The sequence below is a fragment of the Gopherus evgoodei genome, chromosome 6 (genome assembly GCF_007399415.2).
Source record: "Gopherus evgoodei ecotype Sinaloan lineage chromosome 6, rGopEvg1_v1.p, whole genome shotgun sequence".
NCBI classification, from domain to species: Eukaryota; Metazoa; Chordata; order Testudines; family Testudinidae; genus Gopherus; species Gopherus evgoodei.
Window position 1 is genome coordinate 89472287 of NC_044327.1, and position 14504 is coordinate 89486790.

At 45.3% G+C, this 14504-nt stretch overlaps 1 protein-coding gene across 2 annotated transcripts in view; it reads left to right on the top strand.

Moving 5' to 3' along the window:
• The first annotated feature begins 3313 nt into the window (after positions 1–3313).
• The window catches only part of IQGAP2 (IQ motif containing GTPase activating protein 2), a 258548-nt gene continuing 247357 nt past the window's right edge, over positions 3314–14504 (top strand). For both annotated transcript variants that reach the window (XM_030566208.1, XM_030566209.1), the window contains exon 1: positions 3314–3810. In XM_030566208.1, the coding sequence (XP_030422068.1) occupies positions 3774–3810 (37 nt within the window). In that variant the 5' untranslated portion in view covers positions 3314–3773. The remainder of the gene's footprint in view (positions 3811–14504) is intronic.

The window sequence follows — 14504 nt, forward strand, 5'->3', positions numbered from 1 at the left end:
TTTTAAATTAAAGTAACCAGTTTCTTTCTTCTGTCAAAATGTTGCATTTAAAATAAGTTGAATATATATATTTAAAATAACATTTAGTCATAAACTGAAACTTCAATCAGATATGTTAAAGTACAGTGAGACTTCATGATTACAATCAAAACCAGCAATTACCTATAATACACATTCCATATTTGTATTTCCAATGACAGGGTACTGTAGGTGAAAGCTTGACCCCCTTGAAGTCAATGGAACCAGATTTCACTTTGTATGTCAAATAGTTTCTAGGCAAACCTACTCTCCAAATCTTATCCTTTATGCATATTTGTAGATGCAGAATAGAAGACCACGAAAATTCTGAAAGGTTCGCCTAACAGTTCCCTTATGCTCCCCTGAGGTTATGCCTATCCTGCACAGTTAATCTGGGTGCTTGACGCCTAGATCTGAGCACAAAGGTTAGTCTAGCATGGGGGTGAGCATCCCCATTGCTAAGTGCTAACTGCATTACTATGTCCTCATTGTTTCTGCATCATGTATGTGTGTCTGGGGGCATATCCCATGATTCTTTTTGCTGAGACACTCTAGGATTCTTTCCCAGTCAATTGTTAACGGCTGTAGAATTTGGCTATCCTTTGGAGGGGGCGAAGGGGGATGGGAAGGCATTGGAAGACTATCAGCACTTGTTAGCCTGAATCCTTACTACAAAGTGGATGGGTTCCAACCCAAGTTACAGTGGAGCTCTGGCTCTAACCTACACCCGCCAGCTGGATAAGCTAGCTCAGGCTTAACACACTTCCAGTTCCGGGTCAGAAAAGTTTGAGTTTGAGTTTGTGTGTGTGTAGAAACCCTCAGCAGTGAGAGATTTGGGGTGGGAGGCCGCAGAGAAGCAGTGTTGCCTTTAAATCGTGGGGATTCTAGAGATCTGTGGGGACAGAAACCTGTGGGTGTGTCTATGCTGCAAAAAATCACCCTCCGTTGCAAATCTCAGAGCCCCTTGGGCTTGCAGGCCTTGTGCTTCAGCGCTAAACTAAAAACAGCTGTGAAGATGTTCCCATTGGGCTGTGGACTTGCCCTCTGGCAAAGGGGATGGGTCTCAGAGCCCAAGTGGGAATGTCTACAATGCTATTTTTAGCTGAAGCAGGAGCCCAAGTCTGTAAACCCAAGTTCTGAGGTATGCTGCTGCAGGATTTTTTTTTTTTTTTTTTTGTCATGTAGATGTAACCTGTGGGTCTATGGGGAGTCATCTTCTCACTGGTGATGGCTGGCCCTTCTTCCTGTGCAAGCTGTGCTGCCATTTGCTCTTTTCACAGCACTTTGTGCTGTGCAGACAAGGTTGCAAGCATGAAGCTGGTATTAGTATTGCTTGCAGCAGCTTAAGACCTATGTAGATCTCTGCTGGGCTGATAAGGAAATACTATAGAATGATGCTACCCTGGCTTGCTATTCTTCAGAGCTTCAACCCTAGCTGCTGACTCAACCCATCCTTCCCCTCTTCTATAGGCCCCACCCAGTTCTGCCACTTTCTGCTCCCTCTGGTTGCCTTAATGAAGGGGAGAACAGAGGCCCTAAACAGGTCAATGGAACTGCTTTGATATTCATGAAAGCATATGTATCTTCCCCCTACCCCGTTTTATATTCTCTCCCTAGGGAAAAAACAAGCAGATAGGGCAAATCGGTTACACACTGAACTAAATAAGTGGTTTCCAGCAGCAAGGCCTGGCTTCAGCGCAGACAGGTAAGAGAGAGCACACATTCCTCAGGGTCATTTCATACTCCCAAACAGTGCCAAAGAGAATACAAACTTCCTAATGAATAATAAACAAAACCTAAATCTCCCTCTTAACAATGAAAGTTTGTTTACTCGTTTAACAGAACTGATGGTGTTGGAAGGAGCTTACTGATTTTTTTTTTATTTGTTAAAGCGTGTTTTAGTTTTCATTTGGATTCTCCTGACTTTTGAAATAACAAAGTCTTTATATTTATTTATATAAACACCCACAAGGAAAAATACACCTACTAGATACATTAAATCTGAAACAAAGTCCAGCTCCCCAACGGCAGATCCTCACTGCAACCCCAACCACACTGTGCATACTGGCAAATGGGAACACTGGAAATGTAAATGGTGATGATTACACTCAACCAAACAGGAAGGACTTATGATGAGTTCTGGCAACAGTTACAGAGATGCAGTGACTGGACACATTCTCTGAGAGTTCTACAGGTGGGTCCCACTGCTGAGAGTCTAAATCTAACATTTTGGGGACTCTGATAAAGGACAACCCAACTCACCCGAGTTACCTTGGTGGGATGAAATATATTCCTGCAAGAACCCCGTTGTTAGTACCTGTATTCTCCAGAGATATTCAGGACTGATTGTCAGTTACACTAAGGCTACCATTCTGGCAGAATAAAGAGACTTTAACATGAGCACACATGTAATTTCCATCCACTTTAAGATTCCAATGCACTCCAGAGCGGTGTCGAGTATAAATGAGAACCAGGCCCATCCATGGGGCAAAACACATTATAATATGGTTTATTATACATTACATATGTGGATGGAAAATGTTATAAACATTTCAGAGAGCCATGCTTTAGCCTACATTTCTGCTATGCTTAAAACATGGCTCTCTACTATGTTTTACCATGTTGTGGGTATTTTTTTGTCTATGCAGCCAAGGCTAAATAGTATTATAACATGGGCTGTCCACCAACATGTTTAAATATAGTTATTTACACATAAAATGACAACTCAGTAATGATTGCTTCAGTTGAGGTTTTTTTTTATTTAAACATAACTAGAGAAGCCTGGTGTTTAATATATATAAGCAAACAGGGTTACTTATGCTGCTAGTTTGCCCCTCCTCTCTGGGCCTGCAACCTCAGCTCTTTATTTTGTGCTTCTTTCTAGTAAGAAGCACTCACGTGCAAGAAATGGCTTTGGAGGGAAGGGCCCCAAACGGAAAAGCAGGGTGTTTCCCTCTTTGTACCCGAGCAACAAGCTGGGACAGAAACAGGCTGCACGTTCCTTTGCTTTTCTGTTTCCTCTCTAGTGCTTTTCCTGGGTGCTGGAAACCGCACAAGCCACAGGTTTGTCACCAGCAGGCTGACAGATCACTCCGGGGCTGGTTTCAGTGTGCGCGGGCTGCTGCTCTGCTGCAGCTGGGGATGGCTGGTTCCTGCCGCCTCCCTCAGGACTCGGCGGCTGAAGGGATTGTGGGCGGACTGGAGGGGGAGACCAGAGGGTTGGAACAGGGGTGCGCTGGCCGGCTGCGGGCGGTAGGGGTCGCTGCCCGGCGGCTCTTCTCCTCGGGTGAATAACGGGGCTGGCAGGAGAGAAAGGAAACGGGCTGGGCGGAGGGGAGGAGAGCGCTGAGTAAGCGCACAGAGCAGCCTGGGCAGGAGGGAGGGTGCACCCAGGTGAAGAGCCGGCCCCCTCCGCAGAGAGAGAGCAAATCAGAGAGGGGGAGGGAGCGGATAAGACAGCGGCGGCCAAGCATCAGGAAGGGCTGAAGTTGCACCGAGTAGCCCGCGCGCCCGAAGTTTGGGAGGCTGTGGCGGGACTAGACACAAGCCGAGCCGAAGTTTGTGGGGGAGCGGGGCCAGGCAGGCTCCCGCTGCAGAAGGGGGCAGGGCCGCTGTGGGGCAGCAGCTCCCCCCCGCCACAACCTCGGGCTGTGGGCGCGGAGCGGCGGGTTGTGTGCCAACACCGCGCGCCCCGGAGCAGCGCTGCAGAAGCGCCCCCGTAGGCTCCCCCGGCGTGTGTGGGAGCAGCCTCCAGGATGTACCATGAGGAGCTGCAGAGACCCCGCTATGGCTGTAAGTGCCTGCACGCTGCGGCCCCTGGGTTACGCGGGGGGGCTGCGGGGACCCTGGCGTGCGGGGTGGGGGCTGGGGCTGAGGCTGGCCGGGGTTCAATAGTCTCCCAGGGGCTGAGGCAGCGGCTCCAAGCCCAGCGCTGGGAGTCAGGTGAGTGGCGGCTCCCTGCAGTGCCCCAGAGACAGACACGTGTGCGGGGAAAACGCAGCTCTCTGCGCGCGGGTGGGGCAGGGCCGGGCTCGCTGTTTCGCTGCCGCCGAGGTACGCACCTGCTGGGGGAGGCTAGTTACCTGCGTGTCGGAAATAGCGCGCCCCTCTCCCCCGGCTGCAGCAGGGGATTTAGTCCGCCCTGTGGGCCAGGGAGTCCCGGGCGGATTGCGCAGGTGTCCGCCTCTAGCCTGGCCCCAGCCAGCTGCCGTGCGCTCCGCTCTCGCTGCAGGCAGCAAACGCAGCCCAGCCCAGCCATGCCCAGGGCGCTCTGGTTTCGGTGGTGTGCCCAAGCAGCCAGGCGCTGGCAGGAGCTCTGACAATGAGTTACTGCTGGGATTACCCAGTGAAGCACGTGGCCCCGGGCAGGGGTTCAGTGTCTTTCCAGGAAGTAGCTCGCAAGGGGGAAGAGCAGAGCACCTTTCAAACTGACAGTAACCCAGAGCGGCCGAGGGAGGAAACAGCAGGGCGAGAGTTAACGACGAGTAAAGAGGGCAGATTTGTAGGCACTTAAACCTGCTGCTAGGGCGGTGGTCACATGTGCATGAGGCTTGGTATTGGCAGTGGTGGAAAAGTGATGTGGAAGGGCCACACAGTGAGTGGGGAACTATTGAACGGGATATGAAATCTAGTCAGTTAAAAGAACAATGTTAAAACTGATTTTGATACTGTCCCGGCATTATCTTGCCAAGTCTTCTGAATTTACACCACATTTTCCTGTATCTTTTTCTTTTTCTGGGGGAGGGGAGGAAGTTCTTCACACCCAAACAGGTGTGTGAAGAGGGTGGGGAGAATTGACTATGCACAAAGTAAACAAACTGGACAATTTAATATACATGTCGTCTTCTTACCTTTGTTTCAGTAATCTTAGGTGTTCTAGCAATGGTAGGTAAAATCATGCAAACTTCTCTGAATTTGTTTTATGTTATCATTGGCCCTATACTTGAAAGTACTATTATGCTTCTTGTATTGATGTTCTAGATATTACTCAAATATGAGTGCTAGAATAACCTGGGTTTTATACATCTTTCTTGACTAACAATCTGAGAGATTTCTCCTCTGCATTGAAGAGTGAGCATATAAAAACCACTGAACCTCTTAAGGTTGGTTTCATAGTCCAATTTAGCCATATGAAATAGTAGCACTAGTGCTATCCCCTTTCCAGCATTAAATAACATCTGCAAAACCAAAAGACTTCAAACTTCTGAATGTTCTAGGAGTTTTGTTTTGTTTCAGTTGCCACATATAGAAATGGCTTAATTTGGCTTACTTATTTTGTGCTCTTTAAGAGCTGGATGGTTAGTGTTAATATTTAACAGAAGAAAATAATGCTCTAGGATAGATTTTCATTTCTGTATTAATCAGTTTAATATTCAAGTGTGGGTTTTAAAAATATAGCACAGCAGCATTAACCACAAACTGGAAGAATTACAATTCTGTATGGGTATTATTTTATAATTAACTATTACATGTTTTGAATGCTTTTTAATAGTTGCTTTTTGAAACTGTCTGATTTGAAGGCTAGTGTTGGCCACAGGAAGAGTGTAATGTAGCTGCAAAGAATTTTTTTAGGCTCCCAATTGCATACTTTAATGTACATAATGGTTCTGATCTTTGTTTCAAAGGGAACTGCTGGCGTTTCAGCACTTTTGGAAATCAGATCACTTATTTACTGCCTAAATAAGGATTTGGGAGGCTACAATTAGACAACCATTTTAAAAAAAACCCAAACTTTGGCATAATATCACTCTTCTGTATTCAGATTTTGTATTTTGCTCTACTCTTTCCCCTGCCCTTTGAGTCAGATATTACTATTTTCTTTTGCATCTTTTCAGAAATATCTCGTAGTATTTCAGACAAATACATGCTAATGTGCAAATTTGCACAACTCAAAACACTAATCAATCCTAGCTTTATGGTCTGATACAGCTTTCCACATTTTAGCATGGCAGCTCTGATTTGTTCTGTGGTCTGCAGCATTTTGAGGTTTTTCATGTCCCTATGAAGTTATCGGAAACGGACGTCAAAAGACCTCTAGCCAGAGACTAATGGAAAAGATGGGGTGGGGTGATGACATCCTGCCAAAGATGTTATTTCTCAGTGTCCTACTGAGAGCTGAGCCAGCTAAGCCATCATGGTTTCTACCTGGGAGCTGTCATTGGATAATTTTTGAGAGCTTCATCTTTCTCTTGCATTAGCCTCTAGTTAATAGGTGTATGGTAAACATTTTAAGCCTTTTCTCTGTCTGATACTGATGATGTGTTTTGGAGTGATTGCCAAACATATATGAAGAGGGATGGTCCAGTGGTAGTGGGCAAGCCTGGTACTTGGCGATGTAGGTTCAAGTCTCTACTCTGCCGCAGGCTTCCTATGTGACCTTGGACAAGTTGCTTATCCTTTGCCTCAGTTTCCCATCTGTAAAATGAGAATGGGTACCTCTGAGGGGTGTGAGGATAAAGATTTTTAAAATTGTGAGGTGCTCAGTTAGTGTGGCGATGGGGGAGGGGGCATATAAGTACCTTGGATATAGATAAGAAATGAAACTAGGCCTACTTTCTTCTATAAATTACTTTCCTGGGACAGCTATGCACCCTATACTGGGCAATGGATATATTTACTCTGATGGGGAGCAAGTGGTGGTTCATTGCTATGCTTCCTGCTTGTTTTCACTCATGTGGTCACTCGCTTTAACTCTCCCAGGGGATTATAGTGACTGTGCAAGGTGAAAAATAAGAGTATTATAGCAGGGCAGGGGAACCTGTCACTTACCTTGTCTCCTTCCTGGCCAGTATTGCCTATTTATTTTGGGTTTTCTGGCCCCTTAGAGCTCACCCCCTCTCCACTCAGAGTGTAAGGGGGTGTTGTGGCTGCTTTACAGAGCTGCAGCTTCCTCTCCCAGGGAATTTTCACCAATGGGTACAATCAGTGTAGACCCTTAAGAGAATTTGTTCCATTTATAATCTTTAAGTATGTGAGGGAAGGCTAATGATGGTGAAAGGTACCAGACTGATAGCCATGGTAGACTACCTTTTAGACCAGGGTGAGTGAACTTTTTGGGCCAAGGGCCACATCTGGGTGGGCAAATTGTATGCAGGAGGTGCAGGGTGTGGGACAGAATGTGGTGTGCAGGAAGGCGCTCAGGGCAAGGGATTGGGGCAGAGGAGGGGTGCAGAGTGCATGAGGGGGCTCAGGGCAGGGGTGCGGGAGGTGTGTGGACTGTGGGAGGGGGCTCAGGGCAGGTGGGGTTTGGGTTCCAGCCCGGCGTCGCTTCCCTAAAGTGGCTCCGGGGTGGCAGCAGTGCGCATCAGGGGCTAGGACAGGCTCCCTGCATCCCGGCCCTGGCCCTGTGCTGCTCCAGGAAGTGCTGTGGCCCCTGGGGAGGGAGGGCAGAGGGCTCTGTATGCTGCCCTCGCCTGCGGGTACCTCCCCAAAGCTCCCATTGGCTGTGGTTCCCCATTCCCGGCCAATGGGAGCTGCAGGGGGCGGTGCCTGGAGGCAAGGGCAACACACAGAGCCCTCTCCCCTCTTTCAGAGGGGCTGCAGGGGAGTGGTGCCGGCTGCTTCTGAGAGCAGGGCGGGCCCATTGCGCCACAGTGGGCAATCCCGTGGGCCAGATCCAAAGCCTAGAGAAAGTAGGTATGGCAGACAAACAGAGCAAGCCCTTTGAAGTCAACAGGAGTTAGCATCATTTTCAAATGTGCTGATCTATTTATTAAATATCTGTCAAATTACTAAAATGTTACTGATATTTTCATATATCATTAACGTTAACTAAGATTGCACATTTCAAAAGCATACTTATTTGTAACCTATATTGGCATATGTCTGAGTTGCATGTTTTAGCTATAGCTATTACATCAAAAAGCAGAAAACCAAAATTTTCAGTTTTAGAACTGATTTGTCTGGGGGAGCAAGGGGGAGAACAACTTTTTAAAAGATCCCACTAATCAGAAAACGTGATCTGGCCTTAGCAGAATTCTAGATACCTCCATTGTAACTCATGGGCTGCCTATATATAAATAAAAATACATACACTATGCTGATGGGTCTTTCCCAAGCACAGCTGACTACAGTAAAAACAAATCAGACTGACACATCTGCACATGCCCACCGACAGCAATTCTGGGCTCCAGGGCTGCTCCCGTATCGGTGGACCTGCACCTAAGACTGCAACAGAAGCTAGAGCTAACTTATAATTTATTAGGCAAGCAAATCGCCAAGACTTTTCTTTCTGCTAGTGACCTTTTGGTGCTTTAAGCATTTGGCCTAACTAAGGCTATGTCTGCATTAGCACTTTTGCTGGCAAAGCTTATCACACTCAGGGTGTGAAAAAAGCCCCCCCCCCCTTCCCAAATGACACTGATGGAAGCGCTCTGGTGTAGACAGCACTTTGTCAGTGGGAGATGCTCTCCTGCTGGTATAGCTATCACTGGTTGGTGGGGGATGGTTTAATAAGGCTGACGAGATCTCTCCTGTCTGCATAGAGCCAGCTGCACAGAGGAGACCTTCCAGCAGTGCAGCTGTATCGGTACAGCTGTGCCACTGTAAGGTCTATAGTATAGACATAACCTTAGACTTCTGACTTCAGGTTTTTGACAGAGATTGTTGTAATCTTACATTTTGCTGTCCTCCAGCTTGAGAGTTCAGGAGGCAAGTTTGCTGCTTTCAACAAGCTCAGTTTTAATGGAGGTGATAGTTCTCTTGTCTCATATGCATGGGCGGCAGGTGAATGAGCTGTTGGAGGAGGCTAGCCCCTGGCCCTTCCTCCTCTGCCTAAGGCCCCACTCTTCCCTCTCCCCTGCTGGTGCCAGAGCATTCCCACTGCAGCTGTGTGTGGCCCCCCTCCCAGCCCAGAGCACCCTCAGGTCTTGCGAGCACTGGTCCCAGCCTGCCTGCTCCAGCCTCTGGGCCATGGAAGAGCATGAAGGGAACTGGAAGCAGGCAGGAGGCAGTCTAGGGGTGCAGTGTGGGTGGGGCCACACCAGGCTGTTTGGGAAGGCTCATCCTCCCCCACCTATGATATCCACTGCTCATGCTCATATGCAGTTTAGAATAGATGGATCTCTTCCTGCATATTGTGGAACTGCCTTTCTAACAGCTAAAAGAAAGGCATGTAAAAATACAAGTAGTCTATTATAGCCTGACAGGTGGTGTGAGGGGAATCCTGCCCTTGAACATTTAAGTGCTAATGAATTTCTTGCTAGTATTGTGAAATCTCAGGTTGGTTTGAGAGAGTACGTTATGTCCCTAACTTGCTAAATAACTAGCTTTATTTTACAATTCATGCTGCAATGACAATAACTTGGTCTGCACTGACATAAGAACCTTTTCTAGTTAATTATCTGATACTTTAGTCTTTGGTGTCACAGTGGAAAGAATTAAACACAGCAGAAGAAAAATGCACTCCAAAGGGAATATTTTTCTAATGACGTAAGGAAATACATTGTGCAACTGAAGGCAAAGGAGCTATAGTTGAAAGTTTTGAGTCCTCCTTTCCGCAAGATGTTTTGGCCAGGTGGAGTGTGTGTGTGTGTGAGAGATACCTTCGGATAGATGTCTTCAACTCTGCATGCTACCAGCAGTTTAAAAAGAAATAGGAAAGACTTCAGTTGCCATTTCATTGGCTTCCATAAGACAATCCTGAAACTTCTAATCCATAAACTAATTTGAGTAGATACGTTAAGATGTTTCTATCAGTGTAAAGCATAATCCATAACCTACACTATAACAGCCTCATGGCAGCTGCATGTACAGTAACTGTTTTCAGTATAAATATATTTCTGCCATTTAACTTTTTTTTCTAAATATCAAACAGATGCAATCTGTAGTGAAGAATGGCAGTAAACTTTCAGTTCACCAAAATTACACAGGACCAACTCCTGAGATTTAAACTCCCTTTAAAAAAAATTTTGTTTACAGTAAAAATGCTGATTTATTGGTGACAAAATTGTGAATGGAGGGCTATAATTTTGGATGTGCTGAACTTGCCTTTCATATTAAATGAAGTCGTGATGAGGACAGCCAACCTGGTAAATTATACAGCTGTTTTTCTTTGAAAAACCTTCTTCTGAAATCTTGATCTTGACAGAACATGTGTACAGCAAAAAATGATATCTAGGTTTTCTAAAAGATTGCTACTAACAAGTTCCTACTGCAATTGTGGGTTGTAAGATTTTAAAATACTGTACCATGTTTTATGTAATTATAGAGAAATCATGACGTTCTTACTTCTGCTAAAAGCCACTGGCTTAACTTTTTGCACCTTGCAGAAATAGATGCCATTTCTCAGTTTTAATTTCAGAACCTATAATCTTGTCTGCATGTACTTCTTGTGGTGGAAGTTGGGGAAGAAACAGCTGTTTCTCAAGTGCAACTAATAAAATAAATTCTTTGTAAAAATTTTTAAGGGTCTGCTATGTGAAAACAGATGGATAAATACACTCCTTCAAAAATATTCTGTTAACTGTATCCTATGTATGTATACTTTTATGGGTGTACACTTTGCCTAGTGCTTGTGATTATTGTGGGTTTGTGCAAACACTTTTCTGCTAGGCCATTTTTATTGATGGGTGCAATTTGGCAACCAAATACAATGTTTATCTCAACCAGTCTTTTGTACATTGTTAATCATTAACTGTTGAACGAGGACTTGAAAAGCTAAATGCTTTGTTTAATCAAGTACACACAATCTATGTTCAGTTGTAGGAGCTCTTACCTGCACTTTATTTTGTACAAACTGGGCTTGTTTCCCTAAAATCTTGTGTGCATGGAAGACAGAATAGTTAAGAGCATATCTAAATGCTACTTGGAATGTGATTGAAAGAGGAAGTGCTGATATTTCCAGTGAAATATCACTTCAGTTATGCAGTACTCATTTTTGCTGTACAAATGAGTTATGCAAATCTGTGTGCATTTCCTGTTCTGTGCTACGCATGCTGGATTTTTTTCTAGATATCACAGTGGTGTGCGCAATATAAATAACTACGGTGCATCCCAATATTAAGTTATGCATTTGGTGACTTAAATTGGCTCTGATATCCTGGATTTATTGTAGTGCTCTTAAATTTGTTTGCAAGGGTTTTAAAAAAATTTTGGTTATTCAGTCATGAGTGATAGGCAGATCTTGAGGGGTCATGTTTCATTTGAATTATAAGCAAGTAGAGTTTTCAAATGTGGTGGTGTTTTGCAGTGCATTGTTAGTTTTCTGTGGGTATGTCTGCGCTGGCACAGTTACAGTGCCGCGCAAAGAGTGCTGAAGGGGAAACCACTGCTATGTGTTCACAATGTCAGCTGCCCGCGCAATTGCGTGTTCACGCTTGTGGCACTTGCAGCAGTATTCGGAGTGGTTGCTCTGTGGGATAGCTACCCAGAGTGCTCCTCTTTCTCTTTTGCCGCTAAGACTTGTAGGGAGTCACGGGGCATCTTGGGTCCTGTCCCAATGCCCTCCGATACATTGGTTCACATTCCAGCAATCCCTGTGCTTCTGTCCTTATTTGGCACCATCTTTCAACAGTTTATGTACTGTGCACTCTGCCTCTTCATTCTGCAGGAATGGATCTCAAACTGTTGCTGCTTGTTCTGATTAACACGTCATGAGTGGCAGTGGAGTTATTCCATAAGCTAAAAAGGCAAGAGGAGTGTGACATTGATCTTGCCACACATAATAGCTACGACACGAGATTGTATGTCTGTCTCTGTCACACTGACAGAGGTGCTGATCACAGCAGAATGCCACCTTTGGGCTCAGAAAACAAGCACTGAGTGGTGGGATCACCTTGTCATGCACATCTGGGTTGATGAGCTGTGGCTGCAGAACTTTCAGATGAGGAAAGCCACATTCGTGGGACTGTGTGGTGAGCTCGCCCCAGCCCGTGGTGCAAGGACACGAGAATGAGAGCTGCCCTTCTGTTGGAGAAGCATGTGGCAATGGAAGCTGGCTATTCCAGGCTGCTACTAGTCATTTGCTAACCAGTTCGAAGTAGGAAAGCCATCAACACAAGTCCAACTGTTGAAAATGTGCAGGGCCATTAATTGCATCCAGCTCAGAAAGACCATGACACTGGGCAACTTGCATGACATTGTGGATGGGTTTGCACAAATGGGCTTCCCTATCTGTGGAGAGGTGATAGATGGCACACACATTCTAATTCTGGCACCAGATCACCTAGCCACTGAGTACATTAATTTGAAAGGGTATTTCTTAATGGTTCTCCAGGCGTGGGTGTTTCACAGATATTAATGCAGGCTGGTCTGGAAAGGTGCATGACGCACACATCTTTTGGAACACTGGCCTGTTCAGGAAGCTGCAAGCCTGGACTTTCTTCCCAGACCAGAAGATCATTGATGGGGAAGTCAAAATACTTATTATGATCTTGGGAGACTCCACCTACCCTTTAATGCTGTGGCTTATGAAGCCATACATGGGGCACCTTGACAACAGCAAGGAGCAGTTCAACAAGAGACTGAGAGAGTGTAGAATGACCAAGTTTGCTTTTGGCTATTTAAAGGTCCTCTGACGCTGCCTATATGAGAAGCTGATGGCCGATGACAATATTCCTATGCTTGTAGCTGTAATATTTGTGAAGGGAAGGGTGAGAGCTTCACTCAGAGTTGGACTGTTGAGGCTCAGTACCTGGAGGCTGAATTGGAACAGCCAGAGACCAAGGCTATTAGGGGCACAGCGTGGGGCCACAAGGATCACGGATGCCTTGAGGCAGCAATTTGAGGCTGAAATTTGTTGCTATGCTCTACAGTGCAGTGCTTGTAATGCTAGGAGGTGATCGTGATTGGCACAGAGGATATAATATGAAGGTTTAAGATAATTGTCTGTTGCTTTGCAGGGCTCTGTTTGCTTTCAGTTAATAGAATACAGATTGCTTTCAAGCCAACACAATTCTTTTATTAAAAAACAACAACCGGAGGAGAGAGTCAAACACAAAAAGAAGACATAAGCATTGCACCAAGCGGCGGATTGCCTGGTGTCTGGAGCAGACATGGCCACCTGGAAGGGCATGCAGTGGTCTCAGCACATTTCACTGAGAAAACAGGAAGGAGACTTTCAAAATTACAAAGGAATGTATGGGGTAGGGATGGATGATGGTTGGTCGGGGCAGTAGAGTTCAAACCGATGACCAGAGGGGCAAGAACAGGCATTGTGGGACACTGCCCAGAGGTCAATCGCAGCACTGTCTCCACTGGCACCGCGGGGCTGTACCCCCGGCGCAGAAAGCTGTATGCCTCTTGTTGGGATGTGTAGGCTTTTTATTTATTTATTTATTTATTTATTTATTTATTTATTTATTTATTTATTTATTTTTACAATGTTACTGTGCAGAAATTGTGCAGTTGCAAGTGGCTCAATAGTGTGTTCACCTTGGGAGTTACAACATGTAAAGCTGCTTTACTATGCAGAAACTTGTGAGTGTGTGACAGGGCCTGTGTCATTTGTTACACTGAAGTACAACCCTGAAAAGTGAATTTTTTTTTCCTTTGAATGTATTATCCTTGTATGTGTTTGGTGTTTGTAACTCTTGTGGTTCTGTACCACAAGTATGGAAGTTGTAGAAAGGCCTATAAAGGGATAGTTAATCTTTGAAATATTAGGTTTGCTGCATCTAGTCTTCCTAAAACATTAAAATCCTGGTAGGGCTTAGTCAGCCCTTGCTCCTTCTGTTATAGATTAGTACCTACTGTGGGTAGGATCCTGGCTTGTAAACAGGTTTGGTCTTCCTCCTGCATGGAGATTAAAGATCCTGTGGCACTACGCCGTAAGATGAAAAGTGCTACATAAATGTGGAAAGTATTGTTTTAATGTGTGTCCAAGAGCTGTATTCTAAATCCTGATATTTCTATGGATTTGTTCACACACACGTAGTGGTGCAGCAGCTACACTGCTCTAGCACTTCGTGAAGACACTACCTATGCCAATGGGAGAGCTTTTCCCATCAGTGTCCATGAGAGGTGGTAGCTATGTCAATGAGAGAAGCCTTCCTGAGGGCTGTCTACACCAGGAGTTCAGTTGCTTGTCCAGGAGTGTGGGTTGTACACCCCTCAGCGATGTTGTTATACCAACATAAGTCTCTAATGTAGACCAAGCCTATGTAATGATGACTATTTTTATCACCATTTACCAGTATAATATTTATCAAATCTTTGCTTGATAAGTTAGCAGATATTTTCTTCTTGATCATGATAGCAAATGGTATTGGGCCAAGAACAGATTCCTGCAGGACCTCATTAGAAGTATCCCCGTTTTATAGGGTGTTTGATAAAACTTAAATTAGACCTTGATCCAATAATTTCATCTGCGTAGTTGGATCCTTACACTTAGGTGGAGTCCCACTGAAATGAAAGAGGCTGCGCATGGGCACAGGGATCCTCACTCAGAGATCTGATTGCAGAATCAGGGTCTGGCATCTGCACCCTAGCTAGCTTACAATTTGAGTTTGCATGACAATTTGAGTTTGCATGTTTGTACATTGCTTAGC